Genomic DNA, 13,801 nt, shown 5'->3' on the forward strand with positions numbered 1-13,801 from the left:
TTAGGTAAAAGCAATATATGGGAATATTTTGAAGACATATTTGATGATAAAAACAAAAAACTTGATTACGTCCAATGTAAAAAATGTAATAGTATATTACAATATAAAAGCACATCTGGAAATTCTCATTTAAGACGTCACAAGTGCGTTAAGAATGACGATTCCTCTATTCCTAAAATAACTAGATATATTCAAAAGAAAATAGATCTAAATTCTTCCTTAACTATTAAAAAGAAACTATGTGATACCTTGATCTATTATTGCGCCAAGGACATGCGTGCCTTTGATTCGATAACTGGAGATGGCTTTATAAAAATGGCTCAAAATTTTATTCAAATTGGCTCCATTTACGGTAATATTGACTGTAGCGAAATTATTCCCCATCCAACTACTTTATCGAGAAATGCTATAGTTATGACGGATCAAATTAGAACAAATTTGGTTAATAAAATAAATGTTCAATTATTTGATAAAAAATGCTCTGCTACAACAGACATGTGGACAGATTCTTTTAAAAAGTTTTCCTATTTAACTGTTTCAATTCATTATATCGAAGGTGAAACCTTATATAAACATGTTTTATTTACGAATAAGTTTAAAGAAGAGAAAAAACCGCCGCGAACATACATAAGGAAATGCTACAAAATTTTGCTGCAATTGGAATAATTCCCGATCAAGTGAAAAATATAATATTTATATCTGATCAAGGAGCTAATATAATTAAAGCCCTAGAAAAATACACCAGATTAAATTGCAGCGCACATCTATTAAATACTGTTCTTCGAAATACCTTTAAGGAACAATCTTTGAAAATTATCGCTCCTAATATATATCAAACCCTTATTTCTGCTAAAAAATTAACCATGTATTTTAAACAAACCGGCATGAATCAATATTTAGACAAAACATTACAAGATATCGAAACTAGATGGAATTCAAAATTAAATATGTTGAAATCTATTTATAACCAATATGATGACATCGTCAATTTTTTATCATCCAAGGGAGATATTAATAAAATGGAAAACTTGGAGAAATCTATTTTGAAAAATTTGATTGATATTTTATATCCTTTTGATAAAGCTACTAAAGAACTAGAAGGAGATATTAATCCTACTTTACATAAAGTACTGCTATGCTTTAATAATATTCTTCACGAGGATTTAAATGATTCATTTTATCAAAACAATGAAATAAAAGAAATAAAAACCAATTTAAAAAATTTTTTATTATCTAAATTTAAAATCAATATTTTGCATAAAATAGCGACATTTTTATGCCCCAAATATAGTAAATTAAGAATGTTATCATCAATGGAAATATTAGAAGTAGAGAATTCAGTCAAAAATATAATTAATTCTGAAGAATATTGTCCTTCAATTGATATTATAGATTTGGATATTCAAGGCGTTTCTCAAATTGTGGAATCGCCTAAAAGATCTAAAGGTACATTTAAAATTGTTCTATTTATATTATTTTTATATATCAGGCAATGAATATGAAAGATGGGAGGACAATGAGGAAGAATATGAAAAAAAAGAAACAGATGAGCTTGAAATTTATAAGAATTTAAACATAAAAGAGAATAATGAAAATATAGATCCAGAAAAAGATATATTAAAATGGTGGAATAAAAATGAAATTAGATTACCAAAGATGACAAAATTGGCTAGAAAAATTCTAGCAATTCCTGCAACGTCCACAACTTCTTAGAGAACTTTTTCAAAGACTGGAAGGTTATTAGACGAAAGAAGAAATAGACTGTCACCAGAAAATGTTGATGCTTTGATATTTTTAAATGATAATTATAAATATGAATCTAATATATAGTTGTGTAATTTAACATTATAATTATTTTTGGTTTATAGGTATTTTTGATAGTATTTTAAATAAATAATTAAATACTAAATAAATTTTCTGTTTACTAAGATATTTTTTGCAAAAACAAAATCTTAAATATAAAAAATAAACTAAAAGCTAAAAAAAATATAATTATTACTTTAGGATGAATTAAAAAAAATTCGGGTTCGGGCCGGGCCGGCAAAAATTTCGGGTTCGGGCCGGGCCGGCAAAAGTTTCTAAAAAAAATTCGTGTTCGGGCCGGGCCGGGAAAAATTTTTTAAAAAAAATTTCGGGCCGGGTCGGGCCTAAAAAATTAGGCCCGTGCAGATCACTAGTGTATTGGGCATTTTTTTGGTATTTGTTTTTATAATTTTATTTTTCAACTTCAAGTATATGAAAATGTTATAATAAAAAATCCTGAGTGTAGTGGCAAGGCCTCTCTTAATGCCTCTCCGACGGCTCTGTAGAGAAGCTATTTTGTATTTGATATATCCGCCTAGCTCTTATTCCCTACATTTATTAATTGAATATCATTATTTTCCAATAATAAGATATTTTATAATTGCACTATCAAATATTTTGATATAATATTTAATTTTCGAAAATGGAATCTAATAAAGAAGCCGACACCTAGATAATGTAAGAAATTAAAATACAATATTACAGCATATTACTAAAAGGAAATCTTAAAAATATTTTTCTAACATATTTTAAGCAGGGTTTAACATTTCTCAAATTTAAAAATAAGATCCTTGCTCTTTTGAAGATCAAGAAATATTAAGATTTTTTTGTAAAAAAAAATTTAGAGCATGCTTCAAAGAAGATTTTTGAGAAAAATAAAAAATATTTTTAATTTTCCCTTTGAGGTATTTTTTTTAAAAAAGAATAAAAAAAAATTTCCCTGATGCTTTTTTAAGGCTGTGTCCAAAGTATCAAAAAAATTTAATCGCGCAATTTGCGCAAATCTAGCGAAAAAAAAATATAAGCCATTTTTAATGGAAAATTAAAATTTTGGCCTAAATCATTTTTTGGTTTTGAAAAAATCATTTAGGTCAACATTTTAATTTTCCATTAAAAATGGCTTATATTTTTTTTTTCGCTAGATTTGCGCAAATTGCGCGATTAAATTTTTTTGATACTTTGGACACAGCCTAAATAAAATAGCATAAAAATTAGCAGCTCAAAGAAGATTTTTTTACAAAAATATTTTTCATTTTGCTCAAAATTTTTTTACGACAATTTTTTTTGATCTTAAAAGATTTTTTATCCAAAATTTTGGGCGAAAAAATCTTCAAATGCTCATTTGGACATCAACCCATTTAGATGGCTTTGAACCACGTTAAGGAGACGGTGATAATATTCTAAACCTAGGTCACAGGGAATCAACATGTTTTAAAAGTGCCATTAGCGTGATTTAAATAATTGGTGTAGAAATGTCGGCAACTGGCCGCCGGCCAACACACAGATCTGGACTACCTTTTTTTATTACACATAAAATCAATTCATTACTATTTAGCCAAATAATATAATAATGATACAATTATATATATATAAATTAAAATATAAATGAAAAATAAATAAATTCATTATATCATCTTTCTAGCTTAATATCTTCATCTTTCATGATTGTTCTATTGTGAAAATTGCAGTCAGCGTAATGCCTATAATCCATTTTATACTGTAACGCACCTGTTCTATCTGAAACCTTTTTTTAAAATAATTATAGAATTGGCATATTAAATTTTGATCAAAAACAATTTCTAGAAATTTTTTTTAATAAATATAAAGATTAAATCTTTCTCATATGATTTTTATGAATGTTATTTTTTGGTTAATGTTTTAAAGTGATTTGGCTTCAATGGGAAAGCACATATTAATTTAATTAAAGAAAGTAAGAAAACTTTTAAAAAGATAAACAAAGAATGAAAAAAGAAAGAAATAAATTTTTAAATTTTTATACTTGATATACAGGTATCTGCGACGTCCATACAGTTTTTCCAGAAAAACCTCTTTCCCAAGTCTTATCATATATTTTTTTTATCGATATAAAAATTAACCATGAAGAGGTCATAATTAAATTATATATTAAATCATTTATTATATATGAAATGCAACATGTAAAAATTCAGGATCCTAATAATCTCCTTGCTTTGCTTTATAAATTTATATATAAAAAAATCAAAAATTTTTCAAACAAAATATCTTTTTTAAATGAAGAAAGATTTTTGATCAAATTTTACCTAAATATTTTTTTGAAAAAATCTTTTTATGTAAATATTGTGTAATTTACATCATAAAAAATTATTGAAAATGAAATCCAAATATTTTTGGAGATTTATTTTCAAACTCTACTCCTGATCATAAAAATCAAATAAAAATGGATTATATCACAAAAATAAAAATTGTAATCGATGAATATTTTTGAGGAAATTTACTCGTTCATTGAAACAAAGGTGATAGGCTGTGAGAATGCAGAGAACATAGTATAATATGATTCTGGGAATTATATTTCTTCCCCAATAAGCTGTCTTTTCGCCCTGTTAAAATAAAATACATAAAAATGATTATCATTTTCATAAAAAAATCTAATGTATAAATTTGATTTAATTTCATAGATTTATCTCAATTAATTTTAAACCATGATAATTTGATTTATTTTTAAATCAATTTTTTTTAAAGTAATATTTTATTCAAATATTAAGAAAAATAACTATTCAAGACATTTTTAAATAAAAAAATTAAATGTAAAAAGCAATCAAGTTAAGTTTTAGATCCTAATAAAGATGGTTGCAGACCCGTAGCCAGGAATTACTGATGGGTGAGTGGGGGGCAACTGTTTATTTAGGAAGGCCAATATTTTGCTATTTTTAATTGAAAATTTGTAAAAATAAACAAAAAAATACTATAATACAATACGAATATTTTGATTTTCAAATTGTAACATAAATCAATTAAAAGATAAATCTTGGGTTATTCGTTTCATATGCCATAATAATTAAATTTTGTTTTTGTCTATCATTCAGCCTCAAAAAGTAAAATATTAAATAACTTTCGTTACCCTCAATTATTACGAGTGAAAATATGTTCATTACACTCCACTAAGCATATTGGTATTTTAAAAAAAATATTTTCTCTTCAGGGTAAAATATTCGTCCTCTTTAATTTTTTTAATATTTGATATGTATTGACCTATAATTATATTTAACAGTAAAGCTGCCAGCCCAATCCTGAGGCAACATCACCAATAAACATAGGCCCACTGGTGGCCCGAAAAAAAAATACTGATGATTTATTTCCTTCCTATTCTTTCTTTTATGCCTAACAGAATATCATAATCAGAGTTTGGAACCTGTACAAAAAAGAGTTTTAACCTCAGTTGTAAAATTTATAAAAAAAGGGAGTTGTTTCCAGTTTCTAAATATTAGACGTTTCCGAGGTTCTCGTTATACTCTCACTCTGCTAAAACAATTTTTAAAAAATTGAAAACAATTAAACACTAAATAAACTTTCTAAAATTAATCATGCGACATTTTAAACAATATATATATGCAAATTAGTTGAAGTTTTTTTTAGAACTGGCTTCTGAAAATTTCTAAATAATATAAAGCGCCAAGGTAATTATAAAAACATTTGCCATTCTGTTATATTTTTGGTTTAGAAAAAGTTGAGATTATGTTCAACCATTTTCAAATAATTTTTTAATTTTTATTAATTCATAAAAATCTTGAGTAAAATTTATTTGCATGGCGTTTGATATTCACAATATTTATAAATGTGAATATTTCCTTTAGAATTCTAGCACATTCTCTTGAATTCAATGATATAGAAATTTATAACCTCAATATTTTTTATCAACAATAACTCGTTATATTTGTTTTCTTTATTGATTTTGTTATTTGGCATGAATAGTTTTAAAAAGATAATAAAATCTTATAATATAAAGAAAGAATGAACCCAACAAAATCACTTTACAGAGGTCTTATGCAACTAGACAAAAAATGAAAAATCTGCCCACTATTCAAACTAGACCATTGCCCTTAATCAAGGAATTTTCTAATGATATTAATAGGAATTTGATTAGTCTATAAATTTTTGTCAAATTAGGGAATTTCCCAAATTATCATGAATCCAGATAAACAAGTTCGATTGTATAAATCTCCATTGATTGAGCTAATTTTTTAAAAATGATTTTATCAATGTTTGGTATGTTGTTAAAAAACCTTAATTTAGGTGATTTGTAAAAAAATGATTAAACTAGGATTATAGTTAAATCTAGCCTTCACGATTGTGTCAAAACAAGGCAGAAAGATTTAGTTATCTTTTGACAAAATTTCAAGGTGTAGGCAGTATTTGGTTGGTTAAAATTTTAATTTTGTTGTATATTTTAAATCAGCTAAATCAAAACTAGTATTTATTGTCAATATCATTTATGCATGTGCTATGGATATAAGAGTGAAAATATATAATAATTTTAAGTAAACCTACAAAAATATGAATCGAATCGATAATTGCATTATTCGTATTCATTTAAATCTAATAATTCATTATTCGTATTCGTACAAATATTAAAATGATTATTCGATTTGATTCGTCGAATATTCCATTTAATTCGAAAATTTTATTTAACCATAAATTAAAAAAGATAGAATATTAAATTTATTTTGTAAAATTTAACTATGGATAAAAGACAAACAAATTTTATTAGTAAGATAATATAGAAGCATATATATATAATGTAGTAAAATCAATATAATATTCATATCATGTATATAAGACAAATATACCAACAACAAATTTTTTTAACAAAAAGTTTTTGCAAAAAGTAAAATGTATGATTTCTCCATCATCAAACGAAGGAGAAATATCTGGTTCGCCCGTCATTCTTGACGGGATGGCTACTAGTTTATTATAATTGTATATGTGTTATAAATTGCATATAAAAATAAATACTTTCTTCGTCCATCATAAAACAATTTTCGGAAGTTAATTTTATATTATGAAGTTATTCGAATAAAAACAGCCGTTAACAACAATTTTAGAAATATAAAATGTTTCTTCATTATTCCACTAGGAAATTTTATTAAATAGGAATAATTGCAAATAATTCCTACTAATAATATATGGTTATTTTTCAATATTATTATTTTAATTGAATAATCTCGAATAATAGATAAAAAAATTATTCGACGAATAATATATTTTCCTTATTCGAATTCGATTCAAATTTTCGAATCGAATAATTGTGTTATCGAATAACAAATAATTCGTTTTAGGTATAATTTTAAGTATATTAAGAAAATATTCTTAGATTTGTAAGGAATTTTTGATAAAAAATTAAGAGCCTTTATTTATTTGAGTTAAAAAATTATCCAAAAGTAGTATTTTTAGATTTAATTGACTTTAAAAACATGACAAATTACTATTTATTAAGAAAATTTACTTACAGGCCTCAAGATCTCAAAAAATTTGGCAGAAGTGTAAAGTCTTGGGAAGATAAATTTTTAGCTAAAATCTTGATTTAGGCAGTTTTTAAAACAGCGAAATCAAGGTTTTAAACAACACTAAAAAATGGTTATAGGATAAAGAAAATTATTCATATACTGCTCCTAAAATATAATATTTATGGGCATAGGTGCAAGTCAAAGTATGTCAAAATAAATTTAAAGATTAGTTTTAACTTTGAACTCAAAAATCCCATAATTTATTAAATTCATCATCAATATTTGGCATAATTTCTTTAAGTTCTTATGTAATACCTTATGTAATTTTTGTCAAATAAATAAATATAATTTTTCTACAAGAGATTACATAAAATACTAGTATAATTAAATGATTTTCATATATATTTTAATGCAAAGAAAAATTGGCTTCTATTATTGAGTATAGAAAAGTGACTTTTTCTAAAAACCGTCTTTTTCAGGCCATTTTGCCATTTTACTAAAAGAACTTACATTTGCATTTTTTGGCTTTGGGGGTTTGCTCCCTTCCCCTTGCTATAAACCTGATTGAATTCAGTTCTAATAATAGTGCATGCACAAAAAATTTATATTACAATTTTTCCAAATATAATGCAACCTTATTTTTATTTAAAATTATATTAAAAAACGAAAATTAGTTATCACTCTTTAATTAAACAGTTGATAAGGTTGTAAATATTAAAAATAGCTCCTTCTCAGAAATATTTTTTTTAATTTTACCGGGTCATTCCATGACAAATCAACCACAATTCGGCCGACCCTTTTCGAATTTTTTAATATTTGGCTAGCAAAGAAAGGTTAGTGTAGTTAAGAAATAGCCAAAATTTTAGCCTCGTAACATTTATATTTTTGGAGATATTTGCCATTATCTGCCTTCATTAAATTAAGCATATCTTAAAAACTACATAATTGTAAATAACAAATTTAATATCAAAATTACGTACAAAGATTCTACTTTCAGATAAAAAAATATTTTTTATTTTTTTTTCCAATTTCCTGTCATTTTATTTAATATGCAAGGACTAATAACGATTTTTTGGAAATAATACGACCTTCAATTTTTTTAAAAAATTTAGTAGATATTACTAAACTCTTCCTTTACATTTATAAAAAAAAATTGGTCTGGGACGCGGCCATCTTCATTCTCAAATACGATAAAAATGTTTATGTAAAAAATTATATATTAATCCGTTTTTAATGGTTTTTCTTGAACTATGATATAATTTAAAGGATTATTCATCTTGTAAGTGAAAATAACAACAAATGGTGCTTTCATTCAATTATATAAATTGTCTAACGATAAAAGAAATTCAATTTATTACTTTATAATTTATTATAAAATTTTTTGCCCATATAACATATATTTAATGAATATTAATAAAATATATTCAGCAAAGTTTAAAGTTCTTGAATATATAAATCAGAATCTTGTGCATTTCATATATGGACCTCTAAATATTAAAAATATTGATATAATATAAATTTAATATATATCTCACTTTTAAAAGATTCTAATTTTTCAGTAGCGCATTTACTTTCTTGTGACGACAATGTATAACTACGGCCAGTAGCAGTTAACGATGAAACTTATGTTAAGATATGACATTTTGGAAAGTAAAGAGTGTCGTCTAGTGATCTGCATCGGGCCTGATTTTTCAAGCCTGGCCCGGCCCGAAATTTTTTTAAAAAAGTTTTGCCGGCTCGGCCCAAATGCGAATCCCAACCCGAATTTATTTAAATATAGAAATTAATTTTTATAATTACTCAAAATAATATGTTATATGGCGTTTAGTTTCAATAATTAAAATCAAAAATTTTTATTTTACATAAAAAATTCAATATAAAATTGATAAATTTAGATATATTTAAAAAAATTTCCAAGGTCCGACCCGACCAGGCCCGAATATTTTTAAAAATATTAGGCCCGGTCGGAACCCGATTATTTTAAATAAAAGCCCGAGCCCAGCTGAAAGCTCGTTGGGGCCAGGCCGGGTATGGGCCGGGCCTAACTTTGCAGATCTCTAGAGTCGTCTATACTTGGAAATATAAAGGAATTAGAAGGTCCGGATGGGTATAAAAACTTTATATATATTTCTTACTGCTTTTGATTTTTCCCTAAAACAACCACCAAATCATAAACAAGTTTTTGAAAATCTTTCCCTGAGTAATAGTTCTTAGGAATCATAATTTTTTTGGGTCATATATTCAAAATATATGCCATAAATATTTAGCGAACTCGTACAATTCATATGATGTGATTATTTGCTTTAAGTAAGGACTTTGTAAACTAGCTCTAGAGGCTAATCTTTTAACAGTGCCACCAATCCTATTACAAACACTTCTCCTGTGTGCTGTAGCAGAAAAATATCATTCCACTAGTACCCCTAAATCCATCTCATCATTGTAAATATATAAATTTTTTACGATTTTTATTCTGCGCAGCGGATCCATCGGAAAAATAAATTTTTTTATTTGACATACAAATTTTATTAATTTAAAAATTTACTAATGTTTTTTGGAAATAATGGACTGCTATTGTATTGTGTTGCAATGATTCGAATATCATTACATAATTTAGACAATAAATATTGACAAAATTATCTTTTATAATATATAACAAAAGGGTGGATGAACAGTGGATTGAGCCCTATTCCAATGATAACTTTGTACTTCATCCTGAAGTATAAAGCTATAGTTTTCTGAAAAATCACATAAAATTAAATATTGGCCTTCGTATAAGTTCAATTTTAGATTGTTTTAATACAATGATTGTTGCTTTGAAATAAAAGAATGGGGTAATAAATATTCGATTTTTTTTAAAAAGGCATTGATAAATTCATCTACTGGCTTGGTTATTGTTTCGAGTGGTTTTATTTACGGATAGCCATTATTGTATGTTATAAATTTGATGTCCATAGAACAAGATATTTCTATTAGATCACGTAAATGTGTTAAACCCTGGTCAATTATCACATTTGCCCATATAAATTTATTTTATTGATTGAAACACTCATTTATTGTTATTCTTATTTACAAGTAAGGGTATGCCAATTTTAGAAAATCCGATCCAATATTTATATTGTTTTGGATTATTTTATGATGATAATACTTTTATTTTGTATATAATAATTTCATAATAATAATAAATTCATATATGTAATATTTTAAAAATATCAATTATTTTAAAAAATTGAGTAGCGAAAATTTTGATATTATTTTTGGCATCATATATGAAATGGACAAAATTTCTTATATTCAAGAACTCGAAACTTGGTTGTACATATTTTATCAATATTCATTAAATATATGTTATATGGGCAGAAAATTTTATAATAAATTATAAACTAATAAATTGAATTTCTTTTATAATTGAATGAAAGCGCCATTTGTTGTTAATTTCACTTACAAGATGAATAATCCTTTAAATTATATCAAATTCAAGCAAAATTATTAAAAACGGATTAATATATAATTTTATACAAAGACGCCCCCTCTCGGGAAAATATTTATACACTTTTCTAAATATTTTTATTGAATTTGAGTATGAAGATGGCCGCGTCTCAGACCAATTTTTTTTTATAAATATAAAGGAAGAGTTTAGTAATGTCTACTAAATTTTTTAAAAAAGTTGAAGGTCGTATTATTTCCAAAAAATCGTTTTTAGTCCTTGCATATTAAATAAAATGACCGGAAATTGGATAAAAAGTAAAAAATATTTTTCTTATCTGAAAGTAGAATCTTTGTACGTAATTTTGATATTAAATTTGTTATTTACAATGATGTACTTTTTAAGATATGCTTAATTGAATGAAGGCAGATAATGGTAAAAATATGTCATTTTTGCCACTTTGAACCCTAATATCTCCAAAAATATAAATATTACGAGGCTAAAATTTTGGCTATTTCTTAACTACATTAGCCTTTCTTTGATTACCAAATTTTAAAAAAATCGAAGGGGGTCAGTTGAAAACTTATTTTTTCTTATGCATACTTTTAATAGGTACAAGTTATATATAATATATATTATTCTAAAATAATGATCATGATTTGCATGATCTTTAGCTTTAGGCCATGTTCTAGGTCAGCTTATTATTAAATAGCTAGCCATTTAGTATTGATTAAAATAGACAAAAATGCAAAAAAATAATTTTTCTTTTAAAAAAAAAATATGAAAAATAACAATGCATGCTATCAAGTACTAAAATAAACCAAAATAGGGTGTTATAGTTCAAAATTTTTTTATTCTATAATAAAAAGCAAATAACACCCTAATAAGTATATATTAGAATCTGGTTGAGCCAGCACTCTAAAACTTGAATTTTATTAATTTAAATAAAAAAAGTTTGCCCAAAACACCTTAAATAGAATAGATTATTTATGCCACTATAAGTTTAAAATTTAAATAAGTTACAGAATTATTACTATTATAGGCACTAAAAGAGAAAAGAGCGTGTCCATAGGCCAATGAAAAGCTCTTCGAAAGAAATTATTGTAAAAAGTATACAATTCTGGAATATCCACAGGTTCTGTCGCTTTTATTTCTTGGTCCTTTAACCATTGATTTCTCCATTTTCTTTCAGCATCAGTCATACCTATTATCAATTAATTATAATTAAAGCAACATATTTTACCTGCTAATCTTTCCCTTTCAAATCTCATTTTTCCCTGTAAACTCATAGGTAAGTCTGTACGGTAACTCGGTAATTTTTTGTATAATGGATCTAAATAATCCTTCATCTCCATATTATCATTTGAATCAATTTTTATATTTTTATTAATCTTCCATTGCTCAATACTTTTATCCTCGTCACCTATTTTCGGATATTTATTAGGATCATAACTATCATCATGTGATACAATATTTTTCATAATTTTATCAGTCTCCGTTAAAACTTTAGATGGAATATCATCAGAAGTTTTCAAATAATAACTATTAATGTGGAAAAAAGAAAGTTGCTGATAATTAAACCCAAATGAAGAATTATGATTAGTATTCAAATAAATTTTACTTAAATTATTATATAATATATAAGTATTATGATTCTTATACAGAATGTATTTCAATGAATTAAAATACTGCATTTTAATTTACTAGCCGAACATTTTAAAGTGTTGAGATTTAAAATAAAACGATGATGTCTATATGACTTGTTAATATCATTGTTAAAAACTTTAAAATAAAAAGCGTGCTTTAATAATAATTATTATACAATACTCCAGTGCTAAAATATTTTTTAAATACAATAAATATAATTAAAATTTCATACTAATCTCTCTTAGTTAAAAAAATGAATATTATGTGTTTATAACGTTAGAGAAATTAATATTAATGCTAAGAAATTACTAAATTTTATGTCAACTAAAATTACTATTATTTTTAGTACAATAAAAAAATTTAATATTATATACGTTAAAGTATAAATGAGGGAATTAATTCAATATTGCTTATTTTTTTAAACAAATAAAAGAAAAAAATTATACCCATATGATGATAAAAATGAAGGCATTGGGGAATCAAATAAAGAACATCATAATTTTTTAATAAATAAAGAGATATTCATTTAAATGTATTGATTATTTTTACCTTTAAAATATAAACGTTATAGAAGCAAATAAAAAAATGTAATACGTTTAAAATATAAACGTTGTAGAAGGATATAAAAAAATGTATATTTTTTAAAATAAATAAAAGTTTAAAAATTTTTATATTTTATTTGTGTCTTTTATAAAAAATTTATTCTCTTTTTAAAAGATTTAATTAATTTAATATGCCTAATGATTGCAATATATTATTAAAAATATCATTTAGCTCAAGAAATTTTGATTTATCGAAATTGATTATTGAAAAACAAGGCTAAACTCTTGAAAAAAGAAATCAAAACTTGCATTTAATTTTCTATCAATAATATGAAAAAAACATGAGTGAATCACTAGATAAATTTTCTAATTCTCTATATAGTTGGTCATGTTATTTTCAAAGAAAAAATAAGTTTGGAATAATAAAAAATTTTCGGATATAAATAATGTTTTAAAGATAGTTTAACGGCATGATCAATGTAATTTTACTCAAAATTGTATGCTTTGACTAATAAAAATAAAAATGTTTTTGAATTGCTTCCCTAAACTTGGCACTTCGTCACTGCAATGCTTTTATTTATATCTAGTATAGAATCTTCTATACTCAAATTCTATAAAATTATGAACATATACTTAGAAACGGCTCGTTTTGAGCCGATTTTTAAAAACGGCGAACTCAATATTTTAGCCTGAAAAATATTGCCTAAGCCTCGAGATTTTGATAATATATGTATAGACCTTTGTTCCTTCTATGAGCAAAATCTTGAGGCTTGCGTAATAATTTTCTGGATGAAATATTGAGTTAGCCGTTTTTAAAAATCGGCTCAAAACGAGTCGTTTAACAACACTACATATACTACGTCAGCATAAAATCTGACAGTTGAACGTTATCCTTTTTTAAATCA

General features: G+C 25.0%; 1 protein-coding gene across 1 annotated transcript; it reads right to left on the bottom strand.

Annotated features, from left to right (window-relative positions):
• Positions 1-3,397: 3,397 nt before the first annotated feature.
• On the bottom strand, positions 3,398-12,404 carry LOC135922063 (uncharacterized). The gene is made up of 5 exons (XM_065456473.1): positions 11,951-12,404; positions 11,742-11,911; positions 4,278-4,379; positions 3,803-3,862; positions 3,398-3,547 (listed from the first exon to the last, which is right to left on the bottom strand). The coding sequence occupies exons 1-5, from the start codon at positions 12,399-12,401 to the stop codon at positions 3,434-3,436; spliced, it is 897 nt and encodes a 298-aa protein (XP_065312545.1). The 5' UTR covers positions 12,402-12,404; the 3' UTR covers positions 3,398-3,433.
• Positions 12,405-13,801: the final 1,397 nt, after the last annotated feature.

Source organism: Gordionus sp. m RMFG-2023, chromosome 1, assembly GCF_954871325.1.
Source record: "Gordionus sp. m RMFG-2023 chromosome 1, tfGorSpeb1-WG-v2, whole genome shotgun sequence".
NCBI classification, from domain to species: domain Eukaryota; kingdom Metazoa; phylum Nematomorpha; class Gordioida; order Chordodea; family Parachordodidae; genus Gordionus; species Gordionus sp. m RMFG-2023.

Coding starts and splice junctions, on each gene's coding strand:
- LOC135922063 (XM_065456473.1), bottom strand. CDS start 12,401: ATGCAGTATTTTAATTCATTGAAATACATTCTGTATAAGAATCATAAT. Junction 3,863..4,277: donor ACCTTTGTTTCAATGAACGA/GTAAATTTCCTC, acceptor ATATATGATAAG/ACTTGGGAAAGAGGTTTTTC. Junction 3,548..3,802: donor CGCAGATACCTGTATATCAA/GTATAAAAATTT, acceptor TTTTAAAAAAAG/GTTTCAGATAGAACAGGTGC.